The following is a 14,333-nucleotide window of genomic DNA, read 5'->3' as shown; positions in this document are numbered from 1 at the left end:
AGGATGTAGGGAAACTGGAAGCCTTGTATACTGCTGGTTGGAATGTAAAATGGTACAGATACTATGGAAAACAGCATGGCGATACCTAAAAAATTTGAAAATATAATTACCACATGATCCAGCAGTTCCACTTCTACATATATACCGAAAGAACCGAAAGCTGGGACTCAAACAGCTATTTCTACACCCATGTTCACAGCAGCATTATTCACAATAGCCAAAACGTGGAAGCAACTCAAGTGTCCATCAATGGATGAATAAACAAAATGTGTTACATACATAGACTGGAATATTATTTAGTGTTAGAAGGAAGGAAATTCTGACATGTGCAACAACATTAAAGACATTATGCTAAGTGAAATAAGTCAGTTACAAAAGGACAAATACTGTATGATTCCACTATGTGAGGTTCTAAAGTAGTCAAATTCATAGACACAGAAGGTGGAATGGTGGTTGCCAAGGGCTGGATGCAAAAGGGATCAGGAGTTATTATTTAAAAAATAAAGAGTTTCAGTTTTGGAAGATGAGAAAAGTTCTGGAGATGGATAAATGCTGATGGTTGCAAAACAATGTGAATATACTTAATGCTAGTGAACTGCACACTTAAAAATTGGTTAAATGGTAAATTTTATGTTATGCATATTTTCTACAAAATAAAAAATTTTTAATATTATTAAAAAATATCAGCAAAAAAATTCCCTTTAAATCAAGTTACATTTGCTATTTTGAGGTACTCTCAGAAAAACAAATCATTGGTTATAGTTATATATTATTTCCCAAAAATGCAATACAATAAATGTTGTAAAATGCTAATTTTTAAGATGCTTTACAGATAACTGGTAGGAAAACAACAGATTGTAGCTCTCAAGCCAACCAAGTTCAAAACTGTTTTTTGGAGTCAAATAGTAACGTTAGAATTGCTTGTGAGGGTACACATAAAGGTCAAAATTTTATTTCCAACCACACTTGACACTCATTTACTTTCAGCACTATGTAACCTGGCTAAAGTCCAAAAAAAGTAATGTTTTTGGATACTAAATAGCCAGCACTAATGTAAAACCTAAGTTCTGCTGAAAAAAGGTGAATTTTACATGGTCCTTAAAGAAAAAAATTTCGAAACAACATACACAGCAAAAATTTTTCCTTCTAAGTAGGATGACTTGGCTTGGGAATCTCTCAACTATCTCAGGGCCGGGATGCAGAGCTATACACCTGGGAAAATTCTAGCTGATGCTCAGAAGTGGTTTAGTAGATTTTTGTTACCTATTTTAAAAGATTCTGCAGGAACTGGACTGATTTAGTCAACAATGAACATACCCAAGCCCTGGCCTTGTATAATTTTCTTCATATCCGAACTTTTCTTGCGGCTTATATTTACGTATAAGCAAAGATTAAAAAAAATCTTAGTTAAAAATTATTCTGTGAGTTAAGATCTTTGGATAGTGGCTAATTTTATTGTTTTTGAATACTGTTTCCCTTTAAAGAATTTCATAATATTTTCTTCAAAAGAAGAAAAAAATTTCAATTTCCTAATGTTTATTTCCTTTTTCTATTTCTTTTTATAAACACAACATCTTTTCAAACCCATGGCCCACTGAATTATTGAACTCTAGAATCATACCAGAAAATTTAATTTACTATTTCTACCTACAAATCACAAGTATAACAGATAAAACTAATCCTGATGCAGAAAAACATATTTATGCCACTTACAAGGTGTGATCAAACAATACAGTGCATGTTTAAGTAAAAAAAACTTATTACAGTAAAAGACACGCTGCCATTAATCCCCCTCAAAATATTCACCCCTCACTTCGAACACACTTATCCCATCATTCTTGTCTCTTTCTGAAGCAGTTCTGGAAGTCCTCTTTCGTGAGTGTCTTTATATGCTCTCGTGGCTGCCTTGATATCCTGATTCATTTTAACTTTGGGCAAGTGCTAGAAGTCACATGGTGCCAGATCTCGTGAATAAGGTGGATGAGAACGCACCGTAATGTTTTTATTTAACAGAAATTGCTGTACCACAAATGATGTGTAACATGCAGCGTTGTCATGATGGAGGATGATTTATGGCACACTTTAAAAACACACCTCTCAACCATAGTTCACACCCGACTGACTGCGCCAAACAAGTTGAAACTTGTCACACACTGTTACTAAGGTTTGCCGCTTCCAATATTGAAGATCCCTGCCTTTCCGTTGGATGGTACTCAGCAGCCACATTAACCATAGTTTTTGATCACAAAAGAAAGGCTCCGTGTCACACATCACTTCTGGTATATGGCAATTTCTGTCAAATAAAACATTACGGCATGTCCTCATCCACCTTATGCACCAGATCTGGCATCATGCGTCTTCTGGCTCTTCCCCAAAGTCAAAATGACCATAAAAGGTAACCGTTTTGAATCGATTCAGGACATCAAGGCAGCCACAACAGTGCAACTAAAGACACTCACGAAAGAGGACTTCCAGAACTGCTTCAGAAAGCGGCAAGAACGATGGGATAAGCATGTTCAAAGAGAGGAGGAGTATTTTGAGGGGGATTAATGGCAATGTGTCTTTTACTGTAATAAAATTTTCTCTATTAAACATTCACCATAGTTTTTGATCACACCTCATTATGTATTATACTAGATAGTAAGTTTTTAACCTGTTCAACTACTAGATGAACAGGTTTTCTTTTTAAAAATTTTTTTTATTAGTTTCAAGTGCACAAAACAACATAATGACTAGACATTTACACCCCTCACAAAGTGATAACCCCAACAAGTCTACTACTACACATCTGACACCGTAGATGAACAGATTTTCTGTAACACATATTACATTCTAGAAAGTGTTCAAACAATACTTGCTGCCTGATTGGTTTCATCAATAGTTTCTGGTTCTGAAGTACATTTTGTCTCTTCAGTATCAACAAAGATTTCTAGTTGTTTATATCGTCACAGTTGAAGGCTCTAACAGGAAATTTTGATTGTTACCACTTGATGTCGTTAGCATTAGGGGCTCCCAAATACCTACGGGATGAAACCTAAACTGAATCTTAATATGGCCAATCCAGTCCTTTGTGACCCAATCCCCGGCAATTCTCCAGTCTTAATCTCTTGCCATTCTCCACCACGCATGTCACGTTCCACACACAGTTGGTATTTCCTGACAAGTGGTTACCTCAATATCTTCACTCTCATTTCAAATATTACCTTCTCAGAGAGACATTCCCTGACACAACAAGTGGACTTAAAAAAATATTTCTTCTGTACACCAATGTATCTTGCATTATGGTAATTATCACCTCATACAGTTAATGTTTGGTCTGTCTGCTTCTAAAAATTAAACTCCTTGAGCTTTGTATTAAAAAAACTAAAAATTCCTGTCCTTTATTATAGCACCTGGTAAATAGTGAGCATTTGAAAATTCAGGTCATTAACATTTTAAAAATACAGAATGAACACCAGTGATTTTTCAAAATTGGATCCTTCCTCCTTTCTTGCTAGATTTGCCATTCTAGCATCACAACAGACACAAGTCCCAAGGACTTTCAAGTAAAGAAAAAAAATTTGCTGACACAAAGACATGACGTATATACAAAAACTGGTTTACAATTTTCTTGATAAATTAATTTCACATCAAAGTCTGACAACCTTGCCACCTCCTCATGTCTATAAAAACTCTGAATGATGTTGACCTTAGTTAGGTTTAGGATGATGATCTCCTTGAATCTTTGTTTTGTTTTATACAAATGTTGAAAACTATACTCTGTATGAAAAAAATAAACTTGCTTGTATTTATTCTTTCTTTATTCTCTAATAAGTTTGCTACACTGGGTCTTAGACATTGTCCAAACATACTGTGAAAGATTACTCTTCACTGACTGAAGCCACACTTCCGTAAAGTCACTCTTTCACATTGCTAATACATTTCCTTTACTGATTCTTAGAACTATTCCCCTTAAGTGAAATAATTATAAAGTTAATAAATTTCTCCCTTCAACTTTAAAACTTACCTTCACATTGACCTGTTCTAAATATCTTGAAATCACCTCTATTTTCTACTTTACTTTACAATGTCACACTGATGCATTTTTTTTATAATTATTCTTTTACACAATTTTCTCATTCTGTGTCTTCTCTTATGCCTTAATCCACCCAGATATCCTCTTTTTTCCAATGACCATTTGAAATAATATCTACCTTTCAAACCTTCCCCAGATTATGTGAATCTAAAGTATAGGTAATCATAACCATCTAACATATTAGTAGGAAAAATTAAGAATACTAAACATTGCTAGAAAACCTTGTTTTAATTACATGCTGACATTAATGGAAACTATTTTAAGAAGCACAATACTTATAAGGGTAGGTCTATGTATATATTATTTTACTTTATGCAGCATTTAGTTCTGTGCATCAGTAAGAAAGAAAGTACATATCTGACATTATAACTGGTAATCTCTAGCATGGCTTCATTAAGTAGTTGTGTTATTTTTTTTTAATAGGCCCATTACATAGCTCTGCTTTACTTTAGTAAAGTAAAATGACAGAAGTTGCTTTAAAACATGAATATCAACAGTTATTCAAATGTAAAAAAATTATTGGTAAATTTCTTTAGGAAACACCCATTGGCAGAAATAGAAGAGCCTGGGTTGGTCAACCTATCAAAAACTTTATGTAGCTTATTAGAAAAAGGAACACTATTTCCATGTCATCCTTTTCATTTTCCAATATCTGGGTGAGTTATAAAAAATAGTAAGGTAGGGGGAAGCAGCCTAGATTTTATAATCTTCTTTTGCTGCTTTTACAGATGGTAATAACGGTGGTTTCTTTAATATTTTAGGCATTCCCTAAACTGTTCATTAAAAAAAAGTCATTGGTTCTGGCAATTCCCACTATCAGTTTTAGTAACCAGTAATAACAACCAAATAGTAACCAGAAGTTAACAACCAAATTTCTGTTCTCACTAAGTTATCTAAATTTACATAACATTCACCAACAGAGGGTTATTTTTTAAAAGCAAATACAGTACAAAAGGCTGTAAATAATTAATGACTTTTTAATTCAAAATCTGATGACCAAATTAGAACAGCAATGTCTACAAATATTATATTTAAGTTAGTATTTAAATAATTATGAATTAAACACCTGTACTTTACACAGAGAAACTTTAATAATATACATTGTATATGTAGCTCCCAAGCAGTAGCTCTAAAGGCCAAAACTCTCATGGATATATAATTTCAGTAAATATATGTAAAAAAATTACTAGTGGTCACATTATTTGTTTACGAATAACTTCACAAAGAATAGAGATAGTTTACAGTAACACTGTCATGACTCATCCAAACAATGACTAATTAAAGGAAAAATCAACATAGCATAATAGGTTTGAAGTCACATTGGAGGTGAATCTCAGCTCTTTGGCTTACTAGCAATCTGACCTAATTCTAGAGCGACCATCTTGGTTTGAATGGGACAGTCCCAGTTTATACATGCAGTTCCCTGGAACTGTCACTAATACGCTTTTGACTTTCACAAGTGTCTCAATTTGAATAACTTGATATAAACCTACCTAAACACCCATCTCCTTATCTGAAAGGAGATATTTATTATGAGAAAACCTATATAAGGTATCATATCTGACACAAAGTATGCATTCCATAAATCATCGCAATTATTATTATAATCAATATAATAAGAACCCAGACTCCTAAAACACTTTTCATAATTTCTTGTTTATAGTTCATTCACTGACTTTATATTTATTGTTAATAATATATTGTTAATAATATATTTACTGTTAATCCCACTTCTCTTTTTTTTAATTAAAATTTATTGGGGTGACAATTGTCAGTAATGTTACATAGGTTTCAATTGTACAATTCTGTGATACATCATCTATATATCACATTGTGTGCTGACCATCCAGAGTCAGTTCTCCTTCCATCACCATATATTTGACCCCCCACTTCTCTTCATTAACACACACTCATGCACACATAATCATAAGAATGTTTTGAAAGAGGTTTTTAAAGGTAGCTCTAAGGAAACTTGAAAAACCTGGTGCCATTTGAAGATTCAGAGTAAGAAAAGAATAATTAAAGATTTAAATGATATGTCTATCTGATAATATAAAGTTTAAAATAAAATAACAGAGTAAGTCTTTTTCTTCAAAATCTCCTCTGGAGGTTATACAGCTACTTATAATCTCTGATATAGACTTTGAAAACCAATGGCCTATCTTTAAGTCTTTCAGAAACTAAAGCCTGAAAAAACACAACAAAGTTATGAAAATATGAAGAAATATTTTAACTTACCTGAACTGCACAACCCAGTAAAAGTAAAAGCAACTTTTTAACTTCTTCTGTGCCTTGTTCTGAAATAAAAAACAATTACTAAGTACAACATTTTACTTTAGTTCAACTCTCTTTCTTATATTGATGGAATCACTTCTAGAGGTAATATTAACAATTTGACCAAAGGATTAAGTCTATAAGTATAGTGGAGAATTCAAACTAGTATCTCTGTGTGTGCACAATGTGGTAATAGCAAAAGAAATGGGCAAGGATCCAAATTTTGAAGGGCTACAGTATAGCTAAAATAGGATTCAATGCTCTGTGCAATAAATAAAGCTACTATTTTTCCATAAATGATTATACTACACAAGCATACTGAATTAAGAACCACTAGTATAGGGACATGCCACAAAGTCAGCCAAAATGGTTCCTAATAGGTCTGATTTATTTTAGGCCTATTAGTGTTTTGTTTCTAAAATAACTATCTTATATGATTCATCTCCCTATAAAATTTAAATGTCTTTCCACTGCATAGATTCATGAGGGTCAAAACTTTAAATGTCAGTTACAGCAAAGCTGGTAAAATAAATGTACATAACAAGCTGGATAAAAGTAATGGTCTATAACAGAACTGGAGGGCACATGTGCCATCCAATTAAATTGAGATTTTCTTAAATTATTCAGCTAACCAAAAAAAAACAAGCCAAAAAAGCCAATTCTTTGGGCTCAAATTTCACCACCAGGTCAATCTGTTCACAGTAAAGTCCAAATCTTCTTTTTAAATATTTCCTCCTCCTTCTCTCCATGAAACAACCTACCTTCTTAGCCATACTAATCACCCTTCCCGACATATACATACACACACACACTCTGCTTTAACTTCTGTTACTCCCTCTGTCTGCCTTTCTTGCCTTCCCCCTCATCCCTCTAGTGAACAACTTACTAATCATAATCCTAGACACAGCTCTAACATATCTGTGTAGTCTTCTCTGACTTAACAACCAATGGTCCCCAACCCTCACTAACATGCCAAATTTCAGAATTAATAGCTCCATATTTTACATGCCTTAACGTTCTTGCATATCTCTATTTCATACCAATAGTTACATGATTTCCCAGTAATCTGTATCTCTCACCAAAACACAAGATCTTCCAGAGCATAGACCATTTTTTTTTCCTGGTCCCTATAACTTGGTAGGTAATCACTAAATGCATGTGGAAATGAAAATAATTCCATTCTATATACAAAATATTTTTTCATTTTTTTACCCGTATGATCAAATACCCCAGAATATCTCAAAAGACTATCTAAACTCCTAATTCATCCCATCTAATTGGTAGATTCTTCAATAAAAACAGCTGCTTGATTTTAGTTTTTATTTTGGTTTTATTTTTGTTTGTTCTGACTGGTGGTGGGGGTGGAGTTAAAACTCTGAATGTGTCACATTTAAAACCTAGTAAAGGGCAGAAACTTTTGAAAAAAATAACTTAAATGATCTAAGAAACTGCTTTTTATCTTTCCATTCAGAAGTAGTTTAATATACAAATCAATCGGTAAAACTTAGATTCAACTAATTGTGGCAAAGGTAGATAGAATATATTTCAATTCTAAAATTATTTCAATTTAGAAATATTTCTAAAAATTATTTCAAAATCACTTATTTTCTAAGATTATGTTCCTTTAAGTCTATAGCCACATTATCTTCTATCCTTGTTTATAATGCGACACTAAAAAATCATCACACGAAAGTATCAATTTGGTAGAGTCGAAAAAACACTAGACTTAATGTAAAATATATGTCTGATCCCATCTACAACTTACAAATATTCTACAATTATTTTCTCTATATAAAATGGGATATCACCCCCAACGTTCCCTGTAGCATCATGAAAAACCTAGTCTGTTGATGTAAATAAGCAAGATCTTGGTAAGCATTATAGGATTACACAAGGATAAGACTTTATTATCACGTTATGCTAACTGTAATACTTACCAGAGAAGGGATTTTTGCCAATGATTAAGACATTTGGCAATGACATCATGATCAACTGCTGCAAAGTCTCCTGTAAAAAGATACCCAAAGATTGTTATATGGGCAATGCTGACTAGGTAGTTACTCAAAAAAATAACTTATAGTTTGTGCACTTCTCTGCAGGCATGCTATATTGCAATTGAAAAGCTTTAAAAATAAATAAATGTGAAAAATATATCTAAGGTTTTAAATCTTTTGTAATTTTAAGTTAATGAATTAAATAACTAAAATTATGATATCAAATAGACTTAAGTTAATAACATATTAAATGCCCACAAAATAAGTGTTCAAGTTGAACTGGTCTAATATTTATTTGGAAATCTGAGTTTTAGGTATGTTAGATAATTAAACAGCATTCCTCAATAAAAGATTAAACATTTATACTCTTTTTGGGTTTTTGTTACTTCTCTGAGGGAACTGAATATATCAACTGATTCTAAAATTAAGAAAGCTAGTTACTTTATTAAAAATCCCATCTTATGATCATTTCATGAAACTGAGCTCTTCCTCAGTGATCCTTATTTCTCTCCTCTATCTACAACAGATGTTTTACTTCCTTTGACTTCTGTCAAAATTTTAGTGATAAGAATATATATATACATATACATATTCTGATGCTTCAGGATGATACAGAAAGAACTGGATGCTTTCAAATTACTCATTTAAGTAATACATGGAGTATACACCTTCTGTTTATACCACCTCTTCTTTGAGGAATAAAGAAACACATTGTGTCTGTCATTTCAACCACTAATGTATGACATGCTACAAAGGGTCTGGGATGGATTAGAATACAGGATTGATGGGTGTCATGTGATATTACTGAATCTTCACAAGATTAAAGAAATAACTGTAAATGTCTACAATTTGGCTTTCACTACATACTCAGACATAACTAGTTATTGAGGAATACGTTTTTGTAAGTATTCAATTCTTTTTAAATCATTCTTAAAATAGTAAGATGATGAAGCAAATAACCAAAAAGTTAACTTATATTGCTTTTTAATGATATGTAATTTTAGATCCACTAAAGCATTTTCCCATAGCCAGTGTATGGCATGACACCAGAAGCTAACTAGAATTAACCTTTTATCTAGAATTCTTTATAGATAGGTATTAAAAAGTTTCAAAAACTCTTCTTCACCATTATATTTGCTAGCTCTTTAAAAAACTATCACCAAAAGTATGCATACATACATTTAAAGAAAGGACATACTCAGTATGTGCATCATTTTAGATAAGTGTAGGTATGGATATTAAGAATGCATCAAAAATTGCTAAAATCACTTACTCCAAGGATTGATACTAAGTTTGAATGTTTAATAAATAAATTTTCCAGTTAAAAGCAAGTTATATCAAGATAGACTAGACTACAGTCTTATAACAGCTAAATGGACTTAGAGGAATGCATTCTTAATTCATTCTAATTTTTAGTTTCCTTGCCTTGAAGCAAAATTATCAGGACTATTGTACATATTAAAAGAAATCATAAATAAGAAAGATGTACAAAAAGAGCAACCATTGGTGCTCTGGTTAAGATGGCGGAGTAGGTAAACGCAGTGCTTGCCTCCTCTCCTGACCACATCAAAATTACAACTAAACTATACAACAACCATCCTTGAGAATCACTTGAAGTCTAGCTGAACAGAAGTCCTATAACTAAGGAAATACAGAAGAAGCCATGTTGCGGCTGTCTTGTATTGAAAAATAAAAAATATATATATTAAAAAAAAGCAATCACTGTTTTGTCTATATCCTATTTAGCGAAGATAATCTAAGTCAGCACAAAGAAAATTCACTCTCATGAAAAGGCTTTAAATTTTAACATATCCTGAATTATTAGAAAAAAGCTATATCTCAATTTCAATACAAAAGATAATTCTCATTTGCTACACTTATATCAGGGTAACATGAGTCAAAACTGATGTGTCAACTAGAAAACATTAATTTGTATTTCCAAGGCAATTTATTTTATTGATTTACCATGTAACATTCCATGTTGGTACACTGTTATAAGGAAACTATCCAAGTGGATAGTAATATTCAATATAGTCTGCTACCTCCTTTCCTCCACCCAATTCCTCAGCTGGCTCCCCACCTCCTGCCTACTCTGTTACCCCATGCTCTTATGCTAACAGTATTTCCACAAAGATGAAAGCAATCTGTGTTTCCTTTCACCACATTGTATCATCAATAACCTCATGTGTTAGCACAGTTTGGTCTTTACTCTCTAATTTTACCTCCATGTATCTCAAAATGTACTCTAGTATAGTGGACTCTGAATGCCTAGTATGGTGTACTCTGGTAGAGTCAGTATACCTAGGCTTAAATTTTGGCTCCATGATTTACCATGTATGTGACTTTTGTTGGGAAGGGTAGGAAGTGAAACAAAAGCATTAAGTTTTTTAAAATGTTGAAATGTTTTTACTTTATTTCCAAGTATTAATTTTAAATTATGTCTGAAAGTACTGATATTAGGTAAGGCATCTAAAAATACAAATTTAAAGAACCCAAATTCTGAAACCTCTTTTTAGCTCTAATGGTTCTTCAGAAGATTCTAGATACATTTTTATAAAAAGTCTTATTTTCCTATCCCAATCTTACAATTACATTAAAAACATATACAAGACAGGGCCGGCCGAGTGGCGCGTTGGTTAAGAGCTGGCTTGGGATGCCAGAGGACCCCGGTTCGGATCCCACATATGAGGGCCAGTGACACTGCCCTATACAGCTAAGATGCTGAACAACAGCTCGACCTGGAGCTGGGCTTCCATGAGTTGCCGGCGATGGCAGGTGGGCTGCCATGGGCTACCGTGTGTAGCCAGCAGCCAGTGTGAGCGGCCAGCAGCCGCAGTGAGCGGCCGTCCAGAAGCCGGCGACTGATCTGCCTGACCCGGGAAGAGCGCAATGATGGTGCCAACTTGGGCCAGTGAAGCAACGTCCTTCACAACTAGACTGAAGAACAAAAAAGGTTAGCAACTTGTCTGTTCCCCTTCCCCTAATAAAAATCTTAAAAAAAAAAATACAAGACATAAAAGACACCAGAGGCTAAAAAACCTGATTGCTCTTGTTAAAGCTCTATTATATCATCCCCAGACTTTGCAGACTTCACCGAGCTCTAAAAAAAAGGAAAAGTGATACATAAATGAACCCAAGACAAGTGTGACTGTGTTAACTAGGAGAAACTAATTAATTGTGGGTTAAGGATATGTATATGAACTAACTTAGTGAAGATACTTCAATTGTTACTAAAGTGATAAGAAACCTATAAAAATGCATGGAGAAAGATTTTACCAACACAACTAAAGAGGATAAAGTTTTGAGAAAATCAGGACAGTCATTCATTCAACAAATGTTTACTGCATGTTTATTATCTGCCAGACATTACAGCTATGAACAAACAAAAATCCTTGCTGTCATGGAATTTACATTTTAATAGGGGAGGACAGAAAATAAGTATGTAAATGTTTTTGGTGATAAACACTTATGATAGTAATAAAGCAGGGAATGAGAAGGAGTATATTAGTGGAGGTGGAGATAAGGAGAGGTGGCAATTTTTCAGAGGTATGCAAGAATTCCATTATAAAGAATTTGAGTGTTTTCAGGACCATTAAAGCAAAGTTTCCCTGAATAGGTAGAAATTTCATCCTGGTATGAAGACAGTGCAGAAAGATTTGGAGAATGGCAATACTTAAAAAGATGAACTGGCAGAGATTATGTTAATAGGAAAATAATAGTAGAGATGCTTTGAAAGGTAGTACAAGTAATTTCATTTCTATTAGTTTTAGTTGGCTTTGTACAACTTTTCTATGAAAAATGGTATATTAACTATATTTTTTAGTTGACCATCTAAAAACTTTGACATACAAGTTTCTGTGAATTAAAGTTCATGTTGCTAAAGCATTGTAAGAAAGACTATTTCAAATCTGTGCCAAACATAGACATTATTTAGTGACTATTCAAAGATAAACGAGGCTTCTCCTTCCCCCTGTAAGTTATCCATAACACCTCCTTTACAGTAAGAAGTTAAAGAACGCTCTGGCAAAGGTCCTGCTCATTTCCCTTTCCTGAATCACACACTGAGCAAACGCTCCTTTCAAACTTTTCTAATTTATTTAAAAAACTCAAACATAATTACATTTATCATACCATTTGTATTTGTCCTTTTATCCGTATTACTAGTGAAAAGAATTAAGACTATTTTGCCATATTTTAGTAGGTTACAGGAAAAAAATTAAATGAATGGCATTAAAAGAACTACTGACCAAAGTGTCAAAAACATGACAGACTACAAAGCATTTGTTGTATAACAAACTGTCTCTTTCCTTGGCTACTGAATTTTATTTATACTCTAAATGTTGCTTATTATAACAGATGTTAAAGAGAAACTTTAAAAAGTACCTGTTTTCTCTGGCAACTACATTAATGGTAGTTAATAGGCCTGGTGTTTTAGTATTAATGCAAAGACTTCCTAATAAATTTAAATTTCCTAATTGTATAGTGCTCTTTCCTTTTTGGTCCTCAAAAAATTCAGAACATTATTTTAATGGTGGTTGAACAATCACCTTGCTTCTTTTAGTACTTATTTAAATTGCAGTTAGTGCAGTCATACCAAACACTGATGTTAACAGTTCTAAAAATGTACTGAGATTGTTACTTGTAAAGTGTGTCTCTGATAATTAAATTCACTCTCTCTCCCTCATTCACAGAAATAAAAATAACTTAAAAAAATCAAAGAGCCTAGGTAATTTTAGATGAGTTATAATTATTTTCTGATTAAAAAAATTTCAATACCGTATTTGCCGGCGTATAAGACGACTCGGCGTATAAGACGACCCCCTAACATTTCCACTCAAAATACAGAGTTTGTTATATGGTCGGCTGTGTGCGATTTTGCGAGTGTGGTAAAATCGCATAACAGCAAAATCGCATAACAGCCGAGCATACACCCAGCAGCGCTGCTGATGCCTGAACCGTATGTGGAATGAAGTGGGCGGGCATCGGGAGGCCACTATGGCATGGGGCAAGCACTATGGGCAGTCTATCTGAAGTGTACCTGGCGTATAAGATGACCCCCCACTTGGAGGCATATTTTTCAGGGCCAAAAAATCGTCTTATACGCCGGCAAATACGGTACTTATTTGCAAGACAAGAAGAGATGCTTGCTATGGATCCAATGGTTATTTGAAAAGGTGTATATTTCCATGGAAACACAACAAAGTATAAGTTCAATAAACTTGCTGATAATCTAATTTTACCAGTTACTTCTTTCAAGATCTCACATTACTTCTTCATTGTCCTTATTTATCACAATCAAAATTGTTTCATTTATATACTTTCCAATTATCCCTCTGCTAGAACCATAAATTCCATGAGAATAAGCACATAGTCTGCCCTGTTCACCACTGTAGCCCCAATGCCTTGGCAGTCAATAAAAGGTAGCAGGGAACAGGGGAGTAATCTGAATGACATTATAATTTTTACTGATTTTACATATTCTAAATCATTAAAATGAAAAAATAAAGAATACTGACACTTAAATTTATCTATCATTACTGAATTCCCCCCACTAACAATAATTTCAGGGTATTCTGTCAATTCTCCTTTCTCCCTAGGAATCATTTTTGCAAGATGACCTGGATGCTTACCGACCTATTAAAAGAAAAAAAAAAAACAACAAAACTAGAAACATATACTACTTGTGAATTTTAATGTATCAAATTCACTTTCCTCTTGTGAGTCAGAGCAATAACAATCTGCTCAAATATTTTGCCTCAAATACCTTTTCTGAGTGGTATATCTACTAAGACGTAAAAAAAAATTTGTTTTAAAGCTCTATTAGAAAGACTTTAGGGAAAACATCTGATTTTTCCAATACATAGGTAATTTAACAGGTGACAAGACCTGCACTGATTTGGACTTTGTTAACCTGAAACCTGTCATATTAAGGCAGACTAGGTCTACCTTGGTTACATACATGGGCATAAGAAATAAATTTAGTAAGTCAA

At 33.4% G+C, this 14,333-nt stretch overlaps 1 protein-coding gene across 11 annotated transcripts in view; it reads right to left on the bottom strand.

The window, feature by feature from the left end:
• CCDC88A (coiled-coil and HOOK domain protein 88A) overlaps positions 1 to 14,333 on the bottom strand; it is a 125,667-nt gene that overhangs the window by 82,307 nt on the left and 29,027 nt on the right. For all 11 annotated transcript variants that reach the window (XM_019662119.1, XM_019662117.1, XM_019662118.1 and 8 more), the window contains exons 4-5: positions 8,287 to 8,356; positions 6,314 to 6,372 (exon numbers count right to left, since the gene is read on the bottom strand). In XM_019662119.1, coding sequence (XP_019517664.1) covers positions 6,314 to 6,372; positions 8,287 to 8,356 — 129 coding nt within the window. The remainder of the gene's footprint in view (positions 1 to 6,313; positions 6,373 to 8,286; positions 8,357 to 14,333) is intronic.

This window comes from Hipposideros armiger, unplaced genomic scaffold (assembly GCF_001890085.2).
Source record: "Hipposideros armiger isolate ML-2016 unplaced genomic scaffold, ASM189008v1 scaffold_366, whole genome shotgun sequence".
In the NCBI taxonomy this organism is placed as follows: domain Eukaryota; kingdom Metazoa; phylum Chordata; class Mammalia; order Chiroptera; family Hipposideridae; genus Hipposideros; species Hipposideros armiger.
Note: the sequence above shows the minus strand (reverse complement) of the source record. Positions and strands in the feature narration are given on the sequence as shown.